The sequence below is a fragment of the Equus caballus genome, chromosome 19 (genome assembly GCF_041296265.1).
Source record: "Equus caballus isolate H_3958 breed thoroughbred chromosome 19, TB-T2T, whole genome shotgun sequence".
In the NCBI taxonomy this organism is placed as follows: Eukaryota; Metazoa; Chordata; class Mammalia; order Perissodactyla; family Equidae; genus Equus; species Equus caballus.
Window position 1 is genome coordinate 17,841,582 of NC_091702.1, and position 17,969 is coordinate 17,859,550.

The window sequence follows — 17,969 nt, forward strand, 5'->3', positions numbered from 1 at the left end:
GACATTTCCCTCGCTGTTTCCAGCTCTGGTGTCACACCTCCAATGGGTCCCCATCCCCAGGAAGTGAAAAGAGGGAATAGCGGGGCATCCTCTTTGAGACAGAATCTTTGATCTGCGGGGGATTTTTCTTCTTAATGAAAACCGCTATCTCAATTTCAAACATCCGGAGTCACTCACCTCAGACCAGACCCAGCCAGGCACAGGAGGCCACCTCTGGAAGGCTGGCACTTCCATGCAAACTCCGGAGGAGGGAAACGCACGGAGTCCGACAGAAGGAAACTCAGTGGCTACCAAGGACTTGCGGTGGGAGGAAGGGAGACTGACTGCTTCCCAGGGACAGGGTTTCTCTTGGACAAAAATGGGCGGGTACTAGATGCGGATGACGTTGGTGTGACGTTGTGAGTCTGCTTCACGCCACTTCAGCGAACAATTGAAAAGAACCCAAGAACTAAACTTTATTGAACTGACGAGATAAAATACAGGGAAAGGTTAAGTAAAGAAAAACCAACAACAAAACTTTAAAACCCACGCCATGGCTAGGGGAAGGCGAGGATTCTCTGGGGCTGCAGCTCAGGAGCTGAGGGTAGTGGCTGGGATGCTGCCAGTGCTTGCTGAAGGTCTTGAGCCGGCTGTGGCTCGCAAGATGCCTGTGCGGCTCTGAGCTGGGCTGGGCCCGAGAGGGAGAGACGGTGCCGGATCTTCAGGGTCTTCCGCGTCTTTCGGTGGAGCTGCAGCTGGAGATGGAAGAAGAGAAAACGCCACCAACATGACTGCCCGCCCAAGTCATTCCAAAGAAAGGGACCCTCTGCCGCCAATCCAGCAGTCTCAGTCCAAGCACCATGCCCCCGAAAGTCTTCCCAGACTCGAGTCCCTGGCAAGAGTGATCTGAGCCCGCCCCTTGCTCCCAGCCGAACCCCAGCCTCTGGACACTCTGCTCCGGGGGGCGCAGCGCCATCCCCTCTGCACACGCCCACGTCACACACCCGAGTCCTCCTCACCCTCAGTCTTGGCATCAGTGTGCTCAGGCTGCTCCAGCCGGGAAAGAAGAACGCGGGCGCGGTGCTCCAGCTCCGAGCCGGGCATATTGAGACCGATGTAGGCCAAGAGCAGTTCCAGGCTGGGAACATCTGGGGGCTGGATAAAATCCTCAGGGTACCATCGGAGCCAGGCGCCCAGAATGAAGGAGATGGCCCTGAGGACGGACAGGTGGGCAGCAGAGTCAGAGAAGGGTCCTTTCCTTGCACGCTGGCCTCCCGGGCATCCCTGTGCGGGCCTGGGCTCCTGGGCCTCCCGCTCCTGGCTGTCCAGGGGCCAGTCCTACTTGGCGGCCACCTCCAATCTGGCAGTCTTGGCAGAGCTAGGCCAGGGCACCAAGGAGGGGCTAGGAAAACGCCTTTGGAAGGGGGAGCCCTGTGCCGTGGTGGCGTCACCTCTCCTAGGCCTCAGGGAAGCCTGACACACTGCTTGGAGCATCTCTCCGCCCACTGCCCACTGGAACGTCAGCTGCGTGAGGGCAGCGAGCGGTGCAGTCTCCTCTTTTCATTGCCCTCCCTGGCACACAGGAGGTGCTCCCAGAACATCTGACCAGTGAGGGAACAACGGACATTGTCTCCCGCCCATGCTTCCCAGGGCCCTCCTCTTGCCTCCAACTTTCCCTCCTGGGCCTACGTGCTGCCTGATTCACCAGGTGTCCCATGAGGGTCATGCTCCCCTGCCCCGTATCTCGACCAGGGAGGGGCTTATGTGGCCCCGGAGCACTCCCTGAGCCCCCTGAGCAGGAGCTGAGCACCCGCTGGGGAGCTTCTAGCAGATGAGTGAGCGGGACGCTGCAGGCAACTGCCCTCCAAGTGTGGACGCTGGGCGCCCTCCTAGGGATTCCAAAGCCCACTCACTTTTTGAGTTGGTCTAGGGGTCCGCCGTCCTCATCGCCATAGGCAAGGACACAACCGTATCTAGAAGACACAGGAGGACGTCGCATGGACTGGACTGTGGATCAGGCCTGCGTGAGAAGCCTAGCGGCGCTGTCTCACTCCCAAGGAGAATGGAGCCCTGGAGGGCATGGCTGTCGCCTGCTCTGCGCACGGGATTCTGGTCAGTGCCTAGAAAACTTTCTGCACCTAGTGGGGACCTCTGTGTGTGCGTGATGAAGGAAGGAGCTCCAACCGGCCCCTCACTCCTGCTTGAGTGGGTCGGGGGCCTCGGCTCAGCCCAGGGATCGCTGCTCTGGCTTCACCCAGGTCAGAGACCTAGAAGAGCTCTGCCATCTCCTTTTCCAAAGGGAAGACAACAACTCAGTGAAGGCCACGGGCACGCTGAGGGACGAGGCGGAGGCTTCGCCTTAGGCAAGAGGAATATCCTCAATGAGCACAACCACAGCCCCTCCGCTCCAGTCGACCCTCCCAGAGGGTTAGGCTTCTCGAGAAGCCTTTGCAGGCAGCACCTGCCTGAGTCCCTACAATCTCCCCTGGAGGCTGATCCTCTCTTCAGCCCGCCTTGCGAGGAGCAAACCGAGGCTCGGGGAGGTGCCGTGACATCCCCAGCCTCACAGCTAGTAGGTGGCTGAATGCCCACAGTGCTGCGGAGGGGCACGGCACGCACCTTTGAAACAGAAGCTCCAGCACCTGTCGTGTGGTGGCAAAACCTCTATACGTGCACAGGAAGCTGTGGACGTAGGCGGTGTCGCCCTCCAGGAAGGCGGGCACCAGGTGCTCCACTCGCTTCTGCCGCCTTCCAGCCTGGACGGTCCACACCAGGCGGGACGCTTTGCTCTTCGCTGGGGATGGATTTTCAGCCTGGGGTCAGACAGAGGGGCCGCTTGCCATCAGAGGCCGCACCGCGGGCCCCAGGAGTGCCGGGGACTGGAGGTCGCACCGAATGCCCAAGCCCGCGGTGACTTGTGGCCGGAAGTGGGCATCATTGCCCAGGGCAGGGAAGAATTCTCGGGATTCCAAGTAGGATGTGAGGTGGAGAAGGATTAAACCTCTTGGTCTCCTAGGTCTTTGTGCTGGCAGAGGAGTGACAGCCCCTCCCTGGATGAAGAGCATCAACCCTGGGGTGGCTGACCAACTGCCCATTCGAGACAGGAGAACACAGAGGCTTTTCGTGGGCTGGGAGGGATGAGGACGGGAGGACAGGCAGGGTGATCAGGGCGGTGCTGTGGAAATGGCAACAGAAGGTGCGGGTTCAGTGAAGGGCTGAGTCACTGGGCTAATGGGTCTCCCTTCTGGAAAGTTGGGCAGCCTGCTGAGGCCCGACGCCCTGACCTCGAGAGGCCACGTGGACGTGTTCCTCTGGACAGCAAAGGCAGAGGACCAGAAAGAACCCTGTGAGCCCCATGTCCTGTTGGGCAAAAAGCATGCCTATCCATCAGGATGCTGCGTCCGACTGGGAGAAGGTGGGGAAGGATTGCCAGGCCACATGGACACGTGAGGATGGGAGTTCAAACAGGAAAATCTCTACAGAACGCAAAAGGACTCTTGAACGCCCGTGAGCTGATGGGCTAGAAATGTCTCTGCTCTGCTACACCTCTGTGGACAGGGCCGTCTCCTCTGGCCAAGACGGGGGCTGGGCCCGCAGGGCAAGGTCGGGGGAAGAGATGGGGATTCAGATTCCTTTGGGAGCAGGGCTCCAGGCAGGAGCCCCGGGGCTGTCTCAGGGCCTTCGAAGACCTGGGGTCCTCAGTGCTGTCTTGGGGCCCTGGGGCTTGGGTCTCCCCAGCACCTGCACTCACCCTGAGCCGGCCCTGGCCTCGCTTGGCAGCGTGGGGCACCTTCCCTTCCTGCAGGGTGGTGGAGTCAAGGGCGTCGTGGCTCAGCTGCTGGCCCGTCTCCTGAGTGACGCTCTGGAAAGACAGTGCCCGGCAGCCAGGCGGCAAGCCTCAGAGACCCGACTGGCTGTCTTTGCTGGCTCTCACACCTCTGTGACTCTCTCCACTCTGGACACACATGCCCCGCCCCACGGTCCACACAGACCTCCACCGAGGAGGGAAACACACGGCAGCCTGAGGGCCTGGAATGAGGAGGCAGCTTAGGGGTCCCCTTTCAGTCCTGCCAGCCCTGTCCTGGCTTGGGAACGTGACGGGAAAAGCGGGTTATTGCCAGCCCACCAACCTTCTGCGGCCAAGGGCAGATCCTGCCCACACGTCCCTCTGGCCCCCACACTCACGAGGACGGGATGAGGGCTGCCCTGGGAGGGCTCGGGGAGCTGGTCTGGCCTCGATTGGGCTGCTCTAGGCTTCCTCATGTTACCTGAGAGGACCTCCTGCCAAAGGTCCAGCGGTGGGGGGCGTGGGAGCTGAGCCAGCGTCCACAACGTCTCCAAAGGTTCTCCCTGCGGGCTTTCTGGGAACCAGAGCCCTGGTCAGGCGGGAGAAAGCAGGAGAACATGTTTCTCTATCAAGAGTCTCCAGCCAAGTGAGCTGGCTTTGCGCACGTGGCTGCCTAGTTGCGGGGGTTCCAAGTCTGTTGGGGTCTGTTGTCAAGGAAGTGACCTCATTTCCTGCAGTGCCCTTACCTGAGTGCCCCCCTCAGATACCACCCATGCAAACAGTCCTCTGGCCATGGCCTTGCTCACCCCCCTTCTCCATGCGACGTCGTAGGCGTACCCAGGAACACCAACACACCCGTCTCACAGGCTCCCTAGAGGGTCTGGGTGCGGCCGAGGTCCCAGCTTTGAGACTGACGCAGAAACAAGTCCTCTTCCTTACCTCTTCTGGATCCTGCATAAGCCGTTGTGTCTCTCAGGGCCTGTCGGCCTCCTGTCTGCACACTGGGGAGGACCGGAGCGTGGACTTGCTAGACATGTCCTCTGGCGTGTGTCCTACCTTAGAGGACGATACCTCTCAAACTGCAGGCGGGTGTCACTTGCAGGCAATGCCTCCCACCTCGTGTTTCTTCCTCTTGCCACTTGCCCTGTGTCTGCTTCTCTTCGGATCCCAGCCTAGAGTCCATCCTTGCATCCAAGGTCAATGTGTGTGTGTGTGTGTGTGTGTTTGTGTGTGTGTGCATGCGCGTGTGTGTGTGTGTTTGTGTGCGTCCGCGTGTTGTGTGCTCAGGTTGTGGAGGCCAAGAAGAAAACAGCTCCCACAAAAGGGAGGGATTGGCAAGAGCTTCTCAAGGTCTCAGGGTTCCTAATTTCAGAAGCCAAGCCTCCGCGTGGGGTCCCAGTCTTGCCCTAGAAGGTCAGAACACACACTTACCCATTGGACTCACCCTGTCGAGGGCCATTCCCTATCCCTCTAGGGGCCTCAGTTTCCCAATGTTCCAGTGAGAGATTCAATTCAGGACTGCATAGGCCTGAGCTCAGCAGAAAAGTGGCCGCCACTGCCTCCACCGTGGGTGTGATGTGGGCAGGGCTACAATCCAGGGTGCCCCGGACCTGGGCTCCTCCTCAAACAAGAACTGACCAAATGCCCGTGTACACTGCCGAATACTCCCCCTCACCCCCATGCCATCTCCAGATCTGTATGCACTTCCACCAACACAGCCTTCTCCAGAGGCCCCTGGGAATGCCTGTGTGCAGCCAGAGCCCCAGCCTTGAGGACGCAGAGCTGGCTTCCTCCCTGGCTCCGCCTTCTTCCTCATCTGGGATTCTGGGCAAGGCATTGAAGTTCTGGGGTCTTCTCCTTCTCCCGTCACTGGCCACCTGGGATCAGGACTTCCTGGTCTAGACCTCCTGCTGTAATCCCCTCCTCTTGAGTGTGGACTGACTGGAGCGATTCCACAGAGGACGGCAAAGCGATGCCGTGTCACTACTGAGATTTGGATGTGGTCAGTGGTCCCTGAGAACGCGCAAGGGGATAGGTGTGACTACTCACAGCCCACTGTGGGGCATCAGGTACCAGGAAGGAACAGCCCCAGGCTCCTTCCCGCACCACACCCTCACACACCCACACACCCACACCGCCCTCACACACAAACACACACACACACACGCCCCCGCACCAGAGCTCAATGAAGAGCTCTGAAAAGCTGGCCACCCCTTGTTCTGGGCAGTTGTTTCTTGGTAGAACGAGGGCATCGTTTCTTATGACTCATCTTTAAGTCATTCTTTTACCAAATTAACATTAATTATCTATCTCAAACGTTAAAACTTTGGGGAATATATTTTACTCCACGATACGCTTCTTATAAACGCCAGTGTTTCATATGCGATGAGAATATTTTTGAAATTTGCACATTTTGAAAACGTTACCAGGGCCCATCCAGGAAAGCGAAAGATTTGAAAGGGGTCTCCCTGGCCCCGACATTTCCCTCGCTGTTTCCAGCTCTGGTGTCACACCTCCAATGGGTCCCCATCCCCAGGAAGTGAAAAGAGGGAATAGCGGGGCATCCTCTTTGAGACAGAATCTTTGATCTCCGGGGGATTTTTCTTCTTAATGAAAACCGCTATCTCAATTTCAAACATCCGGAGTCACTCACCTCAGACCAGACCCAGCCAGGCACAGGAGGCCACCTCTGGAAGGCTGGCACTTCCATGCAAACTCCGGAGGAGGGAAACGCACGAAGTCCGACAGAAGGAAACTCAGTGGCTACCAGGGACTTGCGGTGGGAGGAAGGGAGACTGACTGCTTCCCAGGGACAGGGTTTCTCTTGGACAAAAATGGGCGGGTACTAGATGCGGATGACGTTCGTGTGACATTGTGAGTCTGCTTCACGCCACTTCAGCGAACAATTGAAAAGAACCCAAGAACTAAACTTTATTGAACTGACGAGATAAAATACAGGGAAAGGTTAAGTAAAGAAAAACCAAAAACAAAACTTTAAAACCCACGCCATGGCTAGGGGAAGGCGAGGATTCTGTGGGGCTGCAGCTCAGGAGCTGAGGGTAGTGGCTGGGATGCTGCCAGTGCTTGCTGAAGGTCTTGAGCCGGCTGTGGCTCGCAAGATGCCTGTGCGGCTCTGAGCTGGGCTGGGCCCGAGAGGGAGAGACGGTGCCGGATCTTCAGGGTCTTCCGCGTCTTTCGGTGGAGCTGCAGCTGGAGATGGAAGAAGAGAAAACGCCACCAACATGACTGCCCGCCCAAGTCATTCCAAAGAAAGGGACCCTCTGCCGCCAATCCAGCAGTCTCAGTCCAAGCACCACGCCCCCGAAAGTCTTCCCAGAGTCGAGTCCCTGGCAAGAGTGATCTGAGCCCGCCCCTTGCTCCCAGCCGAACCCCAGCCTCTGGACACTCTGCTCCGGGGGGCGCAGCGCCATCCCCTCTGCACACGCCCACGTCACACACCCGAGTCCTCCTCACCCTCAGTCTTGGCATCAGTGTGCTCAGGCTGCTCCAGCCGGGAAAGAAGAACGCGGGCGCGGTGCTCCAGCTCCGAGCCGGGCATATTGAGACCGATGTAGGCCAAGAGCAGTTCCAGGCTGGGAACATCTGGGGGCTGGATAAAATCCTCAGGGTACCATCGGAGCCAGGCGCCCAGAATGAAGGAGATGGCCCTGAGGACGGACAGGTGGGCAGCAGAGTCAGAGAAGGGTCCTTTCCTTGCACGCTGGCCTCCCGGGCATCCCTGTGCGGGCCTGGGCTCCTGGGCCTCCCGCTCCTGGCTGTCCAGGGGCCAGTCCTACTTGGCGGCCACCTCCAATCTGGCAGTCTTGGCAGAGCTAGGCCAGGGCACCAAGGAGGGTCTAGGAAAACGCCTTTGGAAGGGGGAGCCCTGTGCCGTGGTGGCATCACCTCTCCTAGGCCTCAGGGAAGCCTGACACACTGCTTGGAGCATCTCTCCGCCCACTGCCCACTGGAACGTCAGCTGCGTGAGGGCAGCGAGCGGTGCAGTCTCCTCTTTTCATTGCCCTCCCTGGCACACAGGAGGTGCTCCCAGAACATCTGACCAGTGAGGGAACAACGGACATTGTCTCCCGCCCATGCTTCCCAGGGCCCTCCTCTTGCCTCCAACTTTCCCTCCTGGGCCTACGTGCTGCCTGATTCACCAGGTGTCCCATGAGGGTCATGCTCCCCTGCCCCGTATCTCGACCAGGGAGGGGCTTATGTGGCCCCGGAGCACTCCCTGAGCCCCCTGAGCAGGAGCTGAGCACCCGCTGGGGAGCTTCTAGCAGATGAGTGAGCGGGACGCTGCAGGCAACTGCCCTCCAAGTGTGGACGCTGGGCGCCCTCCTAGGGATTCCAAAGCCCACTCACTTTTTGAGTTGGTCTAGGGGTCCGCCGTCCTCATCGCCATAGGCAAGGACACAACCGTATCTAGAAGACACAGGAGGACGTCGCATGGACTGGACTGTGGATCAGGCCTGCGTGAGAAGCCTAGCGGCGCTGTCTCACTCCCAAGGAGAATGGAGCCCTGGAGGGCATGGCTGTCGCCTGCTCTGCGCACGGGATTCTGGTCAGTGCCTAGAAAACTTTCTGCACCTAGTGGGGACCTCTGTGTGTGCGTGATGAAGGAAGGAGCTCCAACCGGCCCCTCACTCCTGCTTGAGTGGGTCGGGGGCCTCGGCTCAGCCCAGGGATCGCTGCTCTGGCTTCACCCAGGTCAGAGACCTAGAAGAGCTCTGCCATCTCCTTTTCCAAAGGGAAGACAACAACTCAGTGAAGGCCACGGGCACGCTGAGGGACGAGGCGGAGGCTTCGCCTTAGGCAAGAGGAATATCCTCAATGAGCACAACCACAGCCCCTCCGCTCCAGTCGACCCTCCCAGAGGGTTAGGCTTCTCGAGAAGCCTTTGCAGGCAGCACCTGCCTGAGTCCCTACAATCTCCCCTGGAGGCTGATCCTCTCTTCAGCCCGCCTTGCGAGGAGCAAACCGAGGCTCGGGGAGGTGCCGTGACATCCCCAGCCTCACAGCTAGTAGGTGGCTGAATGCCCACAGTGCTGCGGAGGGGCACGGCACGCACCTTTGAAACAGAAGCTCCAGCACCTGTCGTGTGGTGGCAAAACCTCTATACGTGCACAGGAAGCTGTGGACGTAGGCGGTGTCGCCCTCCAGGAAGGCGGGCACCAGGTGCTCCACTCGCTTCTGCCGCGTTCCAGCCTGGACGGTCCACCCCAGGCGGGACGCTTTGCTCTTCGCTGGGGATGGATTTTCAGCCTGGGGTCAGACAGAGGGGCCGCTTGCCATCAGAGGCCGCACCGCGGGCCCCAGGAGTGCCGGGGACTGGAGGTCGCACCGAATGCCCAAGCCCGCGGTGACTTGTGGCCCCAAGTGGGCATCATTGCCCAGGGCAGGGAAGAATTCTCGGGATTCCAAGTAGGATGTGAGGTGGAGAAGGATTAAACCTCTTGGTCTCCTAGGTCTTTGTGCTGGCAGAGGAGTGACAGCCCCTCCCTGGATGAAGAGCATCAACCCTGGGGTGGCTGACCAACTGCCCATTCGAGACAGGAGAACACAGAGGCTTTTCGTGGGCTGGGAGGGATGAGGACGGGAGGACAGGCAGGGTGATCAGGGCGGTGCTGTGGAAATGGCAACAGAAGGTGCGGGTTCAGTGAAGGGCTGAGTCACTGGGCTAATGGGTCTCCCTTCTGGAAAGTTGGGCAGCCTGCTGAGGCCCGACGCCCTGACCTCGAGAGGCCACGTGGACGTGTTCCTCTGGACAGCAAAGGCAGAGGACCAGAAAGAACCCTGTGAGCCCCATGTCCTGTTGGGCAAAAAGCATGCCTATCCATCAGGATGCTGCGTCCGACTGGGAGAAGGTGGGGAAGGATTGCCAGGCCACATGGACACGTGAGGATGGGAGTTCAAACAGGAAAATCTCTACAGAACGCAAAAGGACTCTTGAACGCCCGTGAGCTGATGGGCTAGAAATGTCTCTGCTCTGCTACACCTCTGTGGACAGGGCCGTCTCCTCTGGCCAAGACGGGGGCTGGGCCCGCAGGGCAAGGTCGGGGGAAGAGATGGGGATTCAGATTCCTTTGGGAGCAGGGCTCCAGGCAGGAGCCCCGGGGCTGTCTCAGGGCCTTCGAAGACCTGGGGTCCTCAGTGCTGTCTTGGGGCCCTGGGGCTTGGGTCTCCCCAGCACCTGCACTCACCCTGAGCCGGCCCTGGCCTCGCTTGGCAGCGTGGGGCACCTTCCCTTCCTGCAGGGTGGTGGAGTCGAGGGCGTCGTGGCTCAGCTGCTGGCCCGTCTCCTGAGTGACGCTCTGGAAAGACAGTGCCTGGCAGCCAGGCGGCAAGCCTCAGAGACCCGACTGGCTGTCTTTGCTGGCTCTCACACCTCTGTGACTCTCTCCACTCTGGACACACATGCCCCGCCCCACGGTCCACACAGACCTCCACCGAGGAGGGAAACACACGGCAGCCTGAGGGCCTGGAATGAGGAGGCAGCTTAGGGGTCCCCTTTCAGTCCTGCCAGCCCTGTCCTGGCTTGGGAACGTGACGGGAAAAGCGGGTTATTGCCAGCCCACCAACCTTCTGCGGCCAAGGGCAGATCCTGCCCACACGTCCCTCTGGCCCCCACACTCACGAGGACGGGATGAGGGCTGCCCTGGGAGGGCTCGGGGAGCTGGTCTGGCCTCGATTGGGCTCCTCTAGGCTTCCTCATGTTACCTGAGAGGACCTCCTGCCAAAGGTCCAGCGGTGGGGGGCGTGGGAGCTGAGCCAGCGTCCACAACGTCTCCAAAGGTTCTCCCTGCGGGCTTTCTGGGAACCAGAGCCCTGGTCAGGCGGGAGAAAGCAGGAGAACATGTTTCTCTATCAAGAGTCTCCAGCCAAGTGAGCTGGCTTTGCGCACGTGGCTGCCTAGTTGCGGGGGTTCCAAGTCTGTTGGGGTCTGTTGTCAAGGAAGTGACCTCATTTCCTGCAGTGCCCTTACCTGAGTGCCCCCCTCAGATACCACCCATGCAAACAGTCCTCTGGCCATGGCCTTGCTCACCCCCCTTCTCCATGCGACGTCGTAGGCGTACCCAGGAACACCAACACACCCGTCTCACAGGCTCCCTAGAGGGTCTGGGTGCGGCCGAGGTCCCAGCTTTGAGACTGACGCAGAAACAAGTCCTCTTCCTTACCTCTTCTGGATCCTGCATAAGCCGTTGTGTCTCTCAGGGCCTGTCGGCCTCCTGTCTGCACACTGGGGAGGACCGGAGCGTGGACTTGCTAGACATGTCCTCTGGCGTGTATCCTACCTTAGAGGACGATACCTCTCAAACTGCAGGCGGGTGTCACTTGCAGGCAATGCCTCCCACCTCGTGTTTCTTCCTCTTGCCACTTGCCCTGTGTCTGCTTCTCTTCGGATCCCAGCCTAGAGTCCATCCTTGCATCCAAGGTCAATGTGTGTGTGTGTGTGTGTGTGTTTGTGTGTGTGTGCATGCGCGTGTGTGTGTGTGTTTGTGTGCGTCCGCGTGTTGTGTGCTCAGGTTGTGGAGGCCAAGAAGAAAACAGCTCCCACAAAAGGGAGGGATTGGCAAGAGCTTCTCAAGGTCTCAGGGTTCCTAATTTCAGAAGCCAAGCCTCCGCGTGGGGTCCCAGTCTTGCCCTAGAAGGTCAGAACACACACTTACCCATTGGACTCACCCTGTCGAGGGCCATTCCCTACCCCTCTAGGGGCCTCAGTTTCCCAATGTTCCAGTGAGAGATTCAATTCAGGACTGCATAGGCCTGAGCTCAGCAGAAAAGTGGCCGCCACTGCCTCCACCGTGGGTGTGATGTGGGCAGGGCTACAATCCAGGGTGCCCCGGACCTGGGCTCCTCCTCAAACAAGAACTGACCAAATGCCCGTGTACACTGCCGAATACTCCCCCTCACCCCCATGCCATCTCCAGATCTGTATGCACTTCCACCAACACAGCCTTCTCCAGAGGCCCCTGGGAATGCCTGTGTGCAGCCAGAGCCCCAGCCTTGAGGACGCAGAGCTGGCTTCCTCCCTGGCTCCGCCTTCTTCCTCATCTGGGATTCTGGGCAAGGCATTGAAGTTCTGGGGTCTTCTCCTTCTCCCGTCACTGGCCACCTGGGATCAGGACTTCCTGGTCTAGACCTCCTGCTGTAATCCCCTCCTCTTGAGTGTGGACTGACTGGAGCGATTCCACAGAGGACGGCAAAGCGATGCCGTGTCACTACTGAGATTTGGATGTGGTCAGTGGTCCCTGAGAACGCGCAAGGGGATAGGTGTGACTACTCACAGCCCACTGTGGGGCATCAGGTACCAGGAAGGAACAGCCCCAGGCTCCTTCCCGCACCACACCCTCACACACCCACACACCCACACCGCCCTCACACACAAACACACACACACACACGCCCCCGCACCAGAGCTCAATGAAGAGCTCTGAAAAGCTGGCCACCCCTTGTTCTGGGCAGTTGTTTCTTGGTAGAACGAGGGCATCGTTTCTTATGACTCATCTTTAAGTCATTCTTTTACCAAATTAACATTAATTATCTATCTCAAACGTTAAAACTTTGGGGAATATATTTTACTCCACGATACGCTTCTTATAAACGCCAGTGTTTCATATGCGATGAGAATATTTTTGAAATTTGCACATTTTGAAAACGTTACCAGGGCCCATCCAGGAAAGCGAAAGATTTGAAAGGGGTCTCCCTGGCCCCGACATTTCCCTCGCTGTTTCCAGCTCTGGTGTCACACCTCCAATGGGTCCCCATCCCCAGGAAGTGAAAAGAGGGAATAGCGGGGCATCCTCTTTGAGACAGAATCTTTGATCTCCGGGGGATTTTTCTTCTTAATGAAAACCGCTATCTCAATTTCAAACATCCGGAGTCACTCACCTCAGACCAGACCCAGCCAGGCACAGGAGGCCACCTCTGGAAGGCTGGCACTTCCATGCAAACTCCGGAGGAGGGAAACGCACGAAGTCCGACAGAAGGAAACTCAGTGGCTACCAGGGACTTGCGGTGGGAGGAAGGGAGACTGACTGCTTCCCAGGGACAGGGTTTCTCTTGGACAAAAATGGGCGGGTACTAGATGCGGATGACGTTCGTGTGACATTGTGAGTCTGCTTCACGCCACTTCAGCGAACAATTGAAAAGAACCCAAGAACTAAACTTTATTGAACTGACGAGATAAAATACAGGGAAAGGTTAAGTAAAGAAAAACCAAAAACAAAACTTTAAAACCCACGCCATGGCTAGGGGAAGGCGAGGATTCTGTGGGGCTGCAGCTCAGGAGCTGAGGGTAGTGGCTGGGATGCTGCCAGTGCTTGCTGAAGGTCTTGAGCCGGCTGTGGCTCGCAAGATGCCTGTGCGGCTCTGAGCTGGGCTGGGCCCGAGAGGGAGAGACGGTGCCGGATCTTCAGGGTCTTCCGCGTCTTTCGGTGGAGCTGCAGCTGGAGATGGAAGAAGAGAAAACGCCACCAACATGACTGCCCGCCCAAGTCATTCCAAAGAAAGGGACCCTCTGCCGCCAATCCAGCAGTCTCAGTCCAAGCACCACGCCCCCGAAAGTCTTCCCAGACTCGAGTCCCTGGCAAGAGTGATCTGAGCCCGCCCCTTGCTCCCAGCCGAACCCCAGCCTCTGGACACTCTGCTCCGGGGGGCGCAGCGCCATCCCCTCTGCACACGCCCACGTCACACACCCGAGTCCTCCTCACCCTCAGTCTTGGCATCAGTGTGCTCAGGCTGCTCCAGCCGGGAAAGAAGAACGCGGGCGCGGTGCTCCAGCTCCGAGCCGGGCATATTGAGACCGATGTAGGCCAAGAGCAGTTCCAGGCTGGGAACATCTGGGGGCTGGATAAAATCCTCAGGGTACCATCGGAGCCAGGCGCCCAGAATGAAGGAGATGGCCCTGAGGACGGACAGGTGGGCAGCAGAGTCAGAGAAGGGTCCTTTCCTTGCACGCTGGCCTCCCGGGCATCCCTGTGCGGGCCTGGGCTCCTGGGCCTCCCGCTCCTGGCTGTCCAGGGGCCAGTCCTACTTGGCGGCCACCTCCAATCTGGCAGTCTTGGCAGAGCTAGGCCAGGGCACCAAGGAGGGTCTAGGAAAACGCCTTTGGAAGGGGGAGCCCTGTGCCGTGGTGGCATCACCTCTCCTAGGCCTCAGGGAAGCCTGACACACTGCTTGGAGCATCTCTCCGCCCACTGCCCACTGGAACGTCAGCTGCGTGAGGGCAGCGAGCGGTGCAGTCTCCTCTTTTCATTGCCCTCCCTGGCACACAGGAGGTGCTCCCAGAACATCTGACCAGTGAGGGAACAACGGACATTGTCTCCCGCCCATGCTTCCCAGGGCCCTCCTCTTGCCTCCAACTTTCCCTCCTGGGCCTACGTGCTGCCTGATTCACCAGGTGTCCCATGAGGGTCATGCTCCCCTGCCCCGTATCTCGACCAGGGAGGGGCTTATGTGGCCCCGGAGCACTCCCTGAGCCCCCTGAGCAGGAGCTGAGCACCCGCTGGGGAGCTTCTAGCAGATGAGTGAGCGGGACGCTGCAGGCAACTGCCCTCCAAGTGTGGACGCTGGGCGCCCTCCTAGGGATTCCAAAGCCCACTCACTTTTTGAGTTGGTCTAGGGGTCCGCCGTCCTCATCGCCATAGGCAAGGACACAACCGTATCTAGAAGACACAGGAGGACGTCGCATGGACTGGACTGTGGATCAGGCCTGCGTGAGAAGCCTAGCGGCGCTGTCTCACTCCCAAGGAGAATGGAGCCCTGGAGGGCATGGCTGTCGCCTGCTCTGCGCACGGGATTCTGGTCAGTGCCTAGAAAACTTTCTGCACCTAGTGGGGACCTCTGTGTGTGCGTGATGAAGGAAGGAGCTCCAACCGGCCCCTCACTCCTGCTTGAGTGGGTCGGGGGCCTCGGCTCAGCCCAGGGATCGCTGCTCTGGCTTCACCCAGGTCAGAGACCTAGAAGAGCTCTGCCATCTCCTTTTCCAAAGGGAAGACAACAACTCAGTGAAGGCCACGGGCACGCTGAGGGACGAGGCGGAGGCTTCGCCTTAGGCAAGAGGAATATCCTCAATGAGCACAACCACAGCCCCTCCGCTCCAGTCGACCCTCCCAGAGGGTTAGGCTTCTCGAGAAGCCTTTGCAGGCAGCACCTGCCTGAGTCCCTACAATCTCCCCTGGAGGCTGATCCTCTCTTCAGCCCGCCTTGCGAGGAGCAAACCGAGGCTCGGGGAGGTGCCGTGACATCCCCAGCCTCACAGCTAGTAGGTGGCTGAATGCCCACAGTGCTGCGGAGGGGCACGGCACGCACCTTTGAAACAGAAGCTCCAGCACCTGTCGTGTGGTGGCAAAACCTCTATACGTGCACAGGAAGCTGTGGACGTAGGCGGTGTCGCCCTCCAGGAAGGCGGGCACCAGGTGCTCCACTCGCTTCTGCCGCCTTCCAGCCTGGACGGTCCACACCAGGCGGGACGCTTTGCTCTTCGCTGGGGATGGATTTTCAGCCTGGGGTCAGACAGAGGGGCCGCTTGCCATCAGAGGCCGCACCGCGGGCCCCAGGAGTGCCGGGGACTGGAGGTCGCACCGAATGCCCAAGCCCGCGGTGACTTGTGGCCCCAAGTGGGCATCATTGCCCAGGGCAGGGAAGAATTCTCGGGATTCCAAGTAGGATGTGAGGTGGAGAAGGATTAAACCTCTTGGTCTCCTAGGTCTTTGTGCTGGCAGAGGAGTGACAGCCCCTCCCTGGATGAAGAGCATCAACCCTGGGGTGGCTGACCAACTGCCCATTCGAGACAGGAGAACACAGAGGCTTTTCGTGGGCTGGGAGGGATGAGGACGGGAGGACAGGCAGGGTGATCAGGGCGGTGCTGTGGAAATGGCAACAGAAGGTGCGGGTTCAGTGAAGGGCTGAGTCACTGGGCTAATGGGTCTCCCTTCTGGAAAGTTGGGCAGCCTGCTGAGGCCCGACGCCCTGACCTCGAGAGGCCACGTGGACGTGTTCCTCTGGACAGCAAAGGCAGAGGACCAGAAAGAACCCTGTGAGCCCCATGTCCTGTTGGGCAAAAAGCATGCCTATCCATCAGGATGCTGCGTCCGACTGGGAGAAGGTGGGGAAGGATTGCCAGGCCACATGGACACGTGAGGATGGGAGTTCAAACAGGAAAATCTCTACAGAACGCAAAAGGACTCTTGAACGCCCGTGAGCTGATGGGCTAGAAATGTCTCTGCTCTGCTACACCTCTGTGGACAGGGCCGTCTCCTCTGGCCAAGACGGGGGCTGGGCCCGCAGGGCAAGGTCGGGGGAAGAGATGGGGATTCAGATTCCTTTGGGAGCAGGGCTCCAGGCAGGAGCCCCGGGGCTGTCTCAGGGCCTTCGAAGACCTGGGGTCCTCAGTGCTGTCTTGGGGCCCTGGGGCTTGGGTCTCCCCAGCACCTGCACTCACCCTGAGCCGGCCCTGGCCTCGCTTGGCAGCGTGGGGCACCTTCCCTTCCTGCAGGGTGGTGGAGTCGAGGGCGTCGTGGCTCAGCTGCTGGCCCGTCTCCTGAGTGACGCTCTGGAAAGACAGTGCCCGGCAGCCAGGCGGCAAGCCTCAGAGACCCGACTGGCTGTCTTTGCTGGCTCTCACACCTCTGTGACTCTCTCCACTCTGGACACACATGCCCCGCCCCACGGTCCACACAGACCTCCACCGAGGAGGGAAACACACGGCAGCCTGAGGGCCTGGAATGAGGAGGCAGCTTAGGGGTCCCCTTTCAGTCCTGCCAGCCCTGTCCTGGCTTGGGAACGTGACGGGAAAAGCGGGTTATTGCCAGCCCACCAACCTTCTGCGGCCAAGGGCAGATCCTGCCCACACGTCCCTCTGGCCCCCACACTCACGAGGACGGGATGAGGGCTGCCCTGGGAGGGCTCGGGGAGCTGGTCTGGCCTCGATTGGGCTCCTCTAGGCTTCCTCATGTTACCTGAGAGGACCTCCTGCCAAAGGTCCAGCGGTGGGGGGCGTGGGAGCTGAGCCAGCGTCCACAACGTCTCCAAAGGTTCTCCCTCCGGGCTTTCTGGGAACCAGAGCCCTGGTCAGGCGGGAGAAAGCAGGAGAACATGTTTCTCTATCAAGAGTCTCCAGCCAAGTGAGCTGGCTTTGCGCACGTGGCTGCCTAGTTGCGGGGGTTCCAAGTCTGTTGGGGTCTGTTGTCAAGGAAGTGACCTCATTTCCTGCAGTGCCCTTACCTGAGTGCCCCCCTCAGATACCACCCATGCAAACAGTCCTCTGGCCATGGCCTTGCTCACCCCCCTTCTCCATGCGACGTCGTAGGCGTACCCAGGAACACCAACACACCCGTCTCACAGGCTCCCTAGAGGGTCTGGGTGCGGCCGAGGTCCCAGCTTTGAGACTGACGCAGAAACAAGTCCTCTTCCTTACCTCTTCTGGATCCTGCATAAGCCGTTGTGTCTCTCAGGGCCTGTCGGCCTCCTGTCTGCACACTGGGGAGGACCGGAGCGTGGACTTGCTAGACATGTCCTCTGGCGTGTGTCCTACCTTAGAGGACGATACCTCTCAAACTGCAGGCGGGTGTCACTTGCAGGCAATGCCTCCCACCTCGTGTTTCTTCCTCTTGCCACTTGCCCTGTGTCTGCTTCTCTTCGGATCCCAGCCTAGAGTCCATCCTTGCATCCAAGGTCAATGTGTGTGTGTGTGTGTGTGTGTTTGTGTGTGTGTGCATGCGCGTGTGTGTGTGTGTTTGTGTGCGTCCGCGTGTTGTGTGCTCAGGTTGTGGAGGCCAAGAAGAAAACAGCTCCCACAAAAGGGAGGGATTGGCAAGAGCTTCTCAAGGTCTCAGGGTTCCTAATTTCAGAAGCCAAGCCTCCGCGTGGGGTCCCAGTCTTGCCCTAGAAGGTCAGAACACACACTTACCCATTGGACTCACCCTGTCGAGGGCCATTCCCTACCCCTCTAGGGGCCTCAGTTTCCCAATGTTCCAGTGAGAGATTCAATTCAGGACTGCATAGGCCTGAGCTCAGCAGAAAAGTGGCCGCCACTGCCTCCACCGTGGGTGTGATGTGGGCAGGGCTACAATCCAGGGTGCCCCGGACCTGGGCTCCTCCTCAAACAAGAACTGACCAAATGCCCGTGTACACTGCCGAATACTCCCCCTCACCCCCATGCCATCTCCAGATCTGTATGCACTTCCACCAACACAGC

General features: G+C 59.2%; 3 protein-coding genes across 3 annotated transcripts; all 3 read right to left on the bottom strand.

Annotated features, from left to right (window-relative positions):
- Window positions 1–430: 430 nt before the first annotated feature.
- On the bottom strand, window positions 431–4,414 carry LOC138918852 (ral guanine nucleotide dissociation stimulator-like). Its single transcript, XM_070242417.1, has 6 exons — window positions 4,248–4,414; window positions 3,731–3,841; window positions 2,599–2,792; window positions 1,893–1,952; window positions 999–1,192; window positions 431–734 (listed from the first exon to the last, which is right to left on the bottom strand). Exons 1-6 carry the CDS (start codon window positions 4,383–4,385, stop codon window positions 571–573), a joined length of 861 nt encoding a protein of 286 aa, XP_070098518.1. The 5' UTR covers window positions 4,386–4,414; the 3' UTR covers window positions 431–570.
- A 2,258-nt stretch (window positions 4,415–6,672) lies between these two features.
- Window positions 6,673–10,698, bottom strand: LOC138918853 (ral guanine nucleotide dissociation stimulator-like). The gene is made up of 6 exons (XM_070242418.1): window positions 10,490–10,698; window positions 9,973–10,083; window positions 8,841–9,034; window positions 8,135–8,194; window positions 7,241–7,434; window positions 6,673–6,976 (listed from the first exon to the last, which is right to left on the bottom strand). Exons 1-6 carry the CDS (start codon window positions 10,625–10,627, stop codon window positions 6,813–6,815), a joined length of 861 nt encoding a protein of 286 aa, XP_070098519.1. The 5' UTR covers window positions 10,628–10,698; the 3' UTR covers window positions 6,673–6,812.
- Window positions 10,699–12,914: 2,216 nt separating this feature from the next.
- LOC138918854 (ral guanine nucleotide dissociation stimulator-like) lies at window positions 12,915–16,955 on the bottom strand. The gene is made up of 3 exons (XM_070242419.1): window positions 14,377–16,955; window positions 13,483–13,676; window positions 12,915–13,218 (listed from the first exon to the last, which is right to left on the bottom strand). Exons 1-3 carry the CDS (start codon window positions 14,460–14,462, stop codon window positions 13,055–13,057), a joined length of 444 nt encoding a protein of 147 aa, XP_070098520.1. The 5' UTR covers window positions 14,463–16,955; the 3' UTR covers window positions 12,915–13,054.
- Between the last annotated feature and the right edge of the window lie 1,014 nt (window positions 16,956–17,969).

Excerpts from the sequence above, each read along its gene's own strand:
- LOC138918852 (XM_070242417.1), bottom strand. The coding sequence starts at position 4,385 with ATGTTCTCCTGCTTTCTCCCGCCTGACCAGGGCTCTGGTTCCCAGAAA. Across the intron at positions 3,842-4,247 it reads TTGGCAGGAGGTCCTCTCAG|AGCGTCACTCAGGAGACGGG; the intron begins GTAACATGAGGA and ends CTGTCTTTCCAG. Across the intron at positions 2,793-3,730 it reads GAGGCCAGGGCCGGCTCAGG|GCTGAAAATCCATCCCCAGC; the intron begins GTGAGTGCAGGT and ends GTCTGACCCCAG.
- LOC138918853 (XM_070242418.1), bottom strand. The coding sequence starts at position 10,627 with ATGTTCTCCTGCTTTCTCCCGCCTGACCAGGGCTCTGGTTCCCAGAAA. Across the intron at positions 8,195-8,840 it reads CTGGAGCTTCTGTTTCAAAG|ATACGGTTGTGTCCTTGCCT; the intron begins GTGCGTGCCGTG and ends TGTGTCTTCTAG. Across the intron at positions 6,977-7,240 it reads CACTGATGCCAAGACTGAGG|CTGCAGCTCCACCGAAAGAC; the intron begins GTGAGGAGGACT and ends TTCCATCTCCAG.
- LOC138918854 (XM_070242419.1), bottom strand. The coding sequence starts at position 14,462 with ATGCGACGTCCTCCTGTGTCTTCTAGATACGGTTGTGTCCTTGCCTAT. Across the intron at positions 13,677-14,376 it reads CCCCTAGACCAACTCAAAAA|GGCCATCTCCTTCATTCTGG; the intron begins GTGAGTGGGCTT and ends GTCCGTCCTCAG. Across the intron at positions 13,219-13,482 it reads CACTGATGCCAAGACTGAGG|CTGCAGCTCCACCGAAAGAC; the intron begins GTGAGGAGGACT and ends TTCCATCTCCAG.